At 55.2% G+C, this 1,097-nt stretch overlaps 1 protein-coding gene across 1 annotated transcript in view; it reads left to right on the top strand.

Annotated features, from left to right (window-relative positions):
* The window catches only part of PNPLA3 (patatin like phospholipase domain containing 3), an 11,505-nt gene that overhangs the window by 2,730 nt on the left and 7,678 nt on the right, over positions 1–1,097 (top strand). The window contains exon 2 of the mRNA XM_006775990.2: positions 663–872. Within this exon, the coding sequence (XP_006776053.2) occupies positions 663–872 (210 nt within the window). The remainder of the gene's footprint in view (positions 1–662; positions 873–1,097) is intronic.

Genomic DNA, 1,097 nt, shown 5'->3' with positions numbered 1-1,097 from the left:
TCTCCACCCAGCCCACCCCAGCCCAACCAGCCTCACCAAGAACCCCCTATCTGGCTTTCTGGAAGGTGAGCTGGTTCATGTCATCTTTAGCTGAGCACCAAGGACAGGTGCCCCGTGGCCTAGTTAAAGAATACGACACTGAAGACTCAGCCACTCCCTTAAGTAGAGCTTCGCTCTCAGGGTGGAGCGATTCAGTCCTCTCTGGGACTGACTGTCCTTCCAGCCCATGGCTTGGGGCAAAGCTGCCGACAGAGCTATGGTTCAGTTCCATCAGCAAACACTCTCTGTAGACTCATGCAGCTGATGGCGAGCCCTGCCCGGCAGAGTCCGAGTGGAGTGTGTGCTCTGCAGGCTCTGCGCCTTGTGCTGGGCTGTGCAGTACCAGGGGCAGCTCCTTCCTGGGCAGCCACTATCCACTGGAGCTGATTGATCCCCACCCGGACATCTGTCCTGTCTGCGGACAGTTGAGGATGTCACATGGGGCAGGGCGCCTGGCATTGGTTTGACAGGTGCAGACTGTCCAGCTTGTACCAAACCTGCCTGCCCAGCCAAAAGTGTTGAAAGAGGCTCCCCAAACATGGTCCTCCCCTGGGTCAGCTGTGGTTCTGAGACTCCCCTGCCCAGAGCCTCTGACAGAATGTGTTTTCTCTCTCCCTTACAAGCGGTACGTGGATGGAGGGTTTACTAACAGTGTACCCTGCTTTGATGACAAGACGACCATCACCGTGTCCCCGTTCTTTGGGGAGCATGACATCTGTCCTAAGGTCAAGTCCACGAACTTCCTGTATATGGACGTGTCCAAGATCAGTCTCCGCTTCTGCTTAGAGAACGTCCAGCTGATAAGGCAAATGGTGTTCCCCCCAGATGTCAAGGTGAGTGGGGCTGTTTGTGCAGCTCTGTGCTCCTAGGGACCCACCAGTGTGGTTCACTACACAGACAACCCAAAGCAGACCCCTCAGGGAATAGGTGCCCCCCTCTGATTTTGAGAATCATCTGGGGACATTTAAACTGGGCTGCCCAAAGCGTAACAGATCTACCGAATACACGGTCACAAACCCAAGCAGGCACCCTGAATGGAGAGATGAAAAAACAACCCC

This window comes from Myotis davidii, unplaced genomic scaffold, assembly GCF_000327345.1.
Source record: "Myotis davidii unplaced genomic scaffold, ASM32734v1 scaffold428, whole genome shotgun sequence".
Lineage (NCBI taxonomy): Eukaryota > Metazoa > Chordata > Mammalia > Chiroptera > Vespertilionidae > Myotis > Myotis davidii.
The sequence above is the reverse complement of the archived record's forward strand: the minus strand, read 5'-3'. Positions and strand labels throughout refer to the sequence as shown.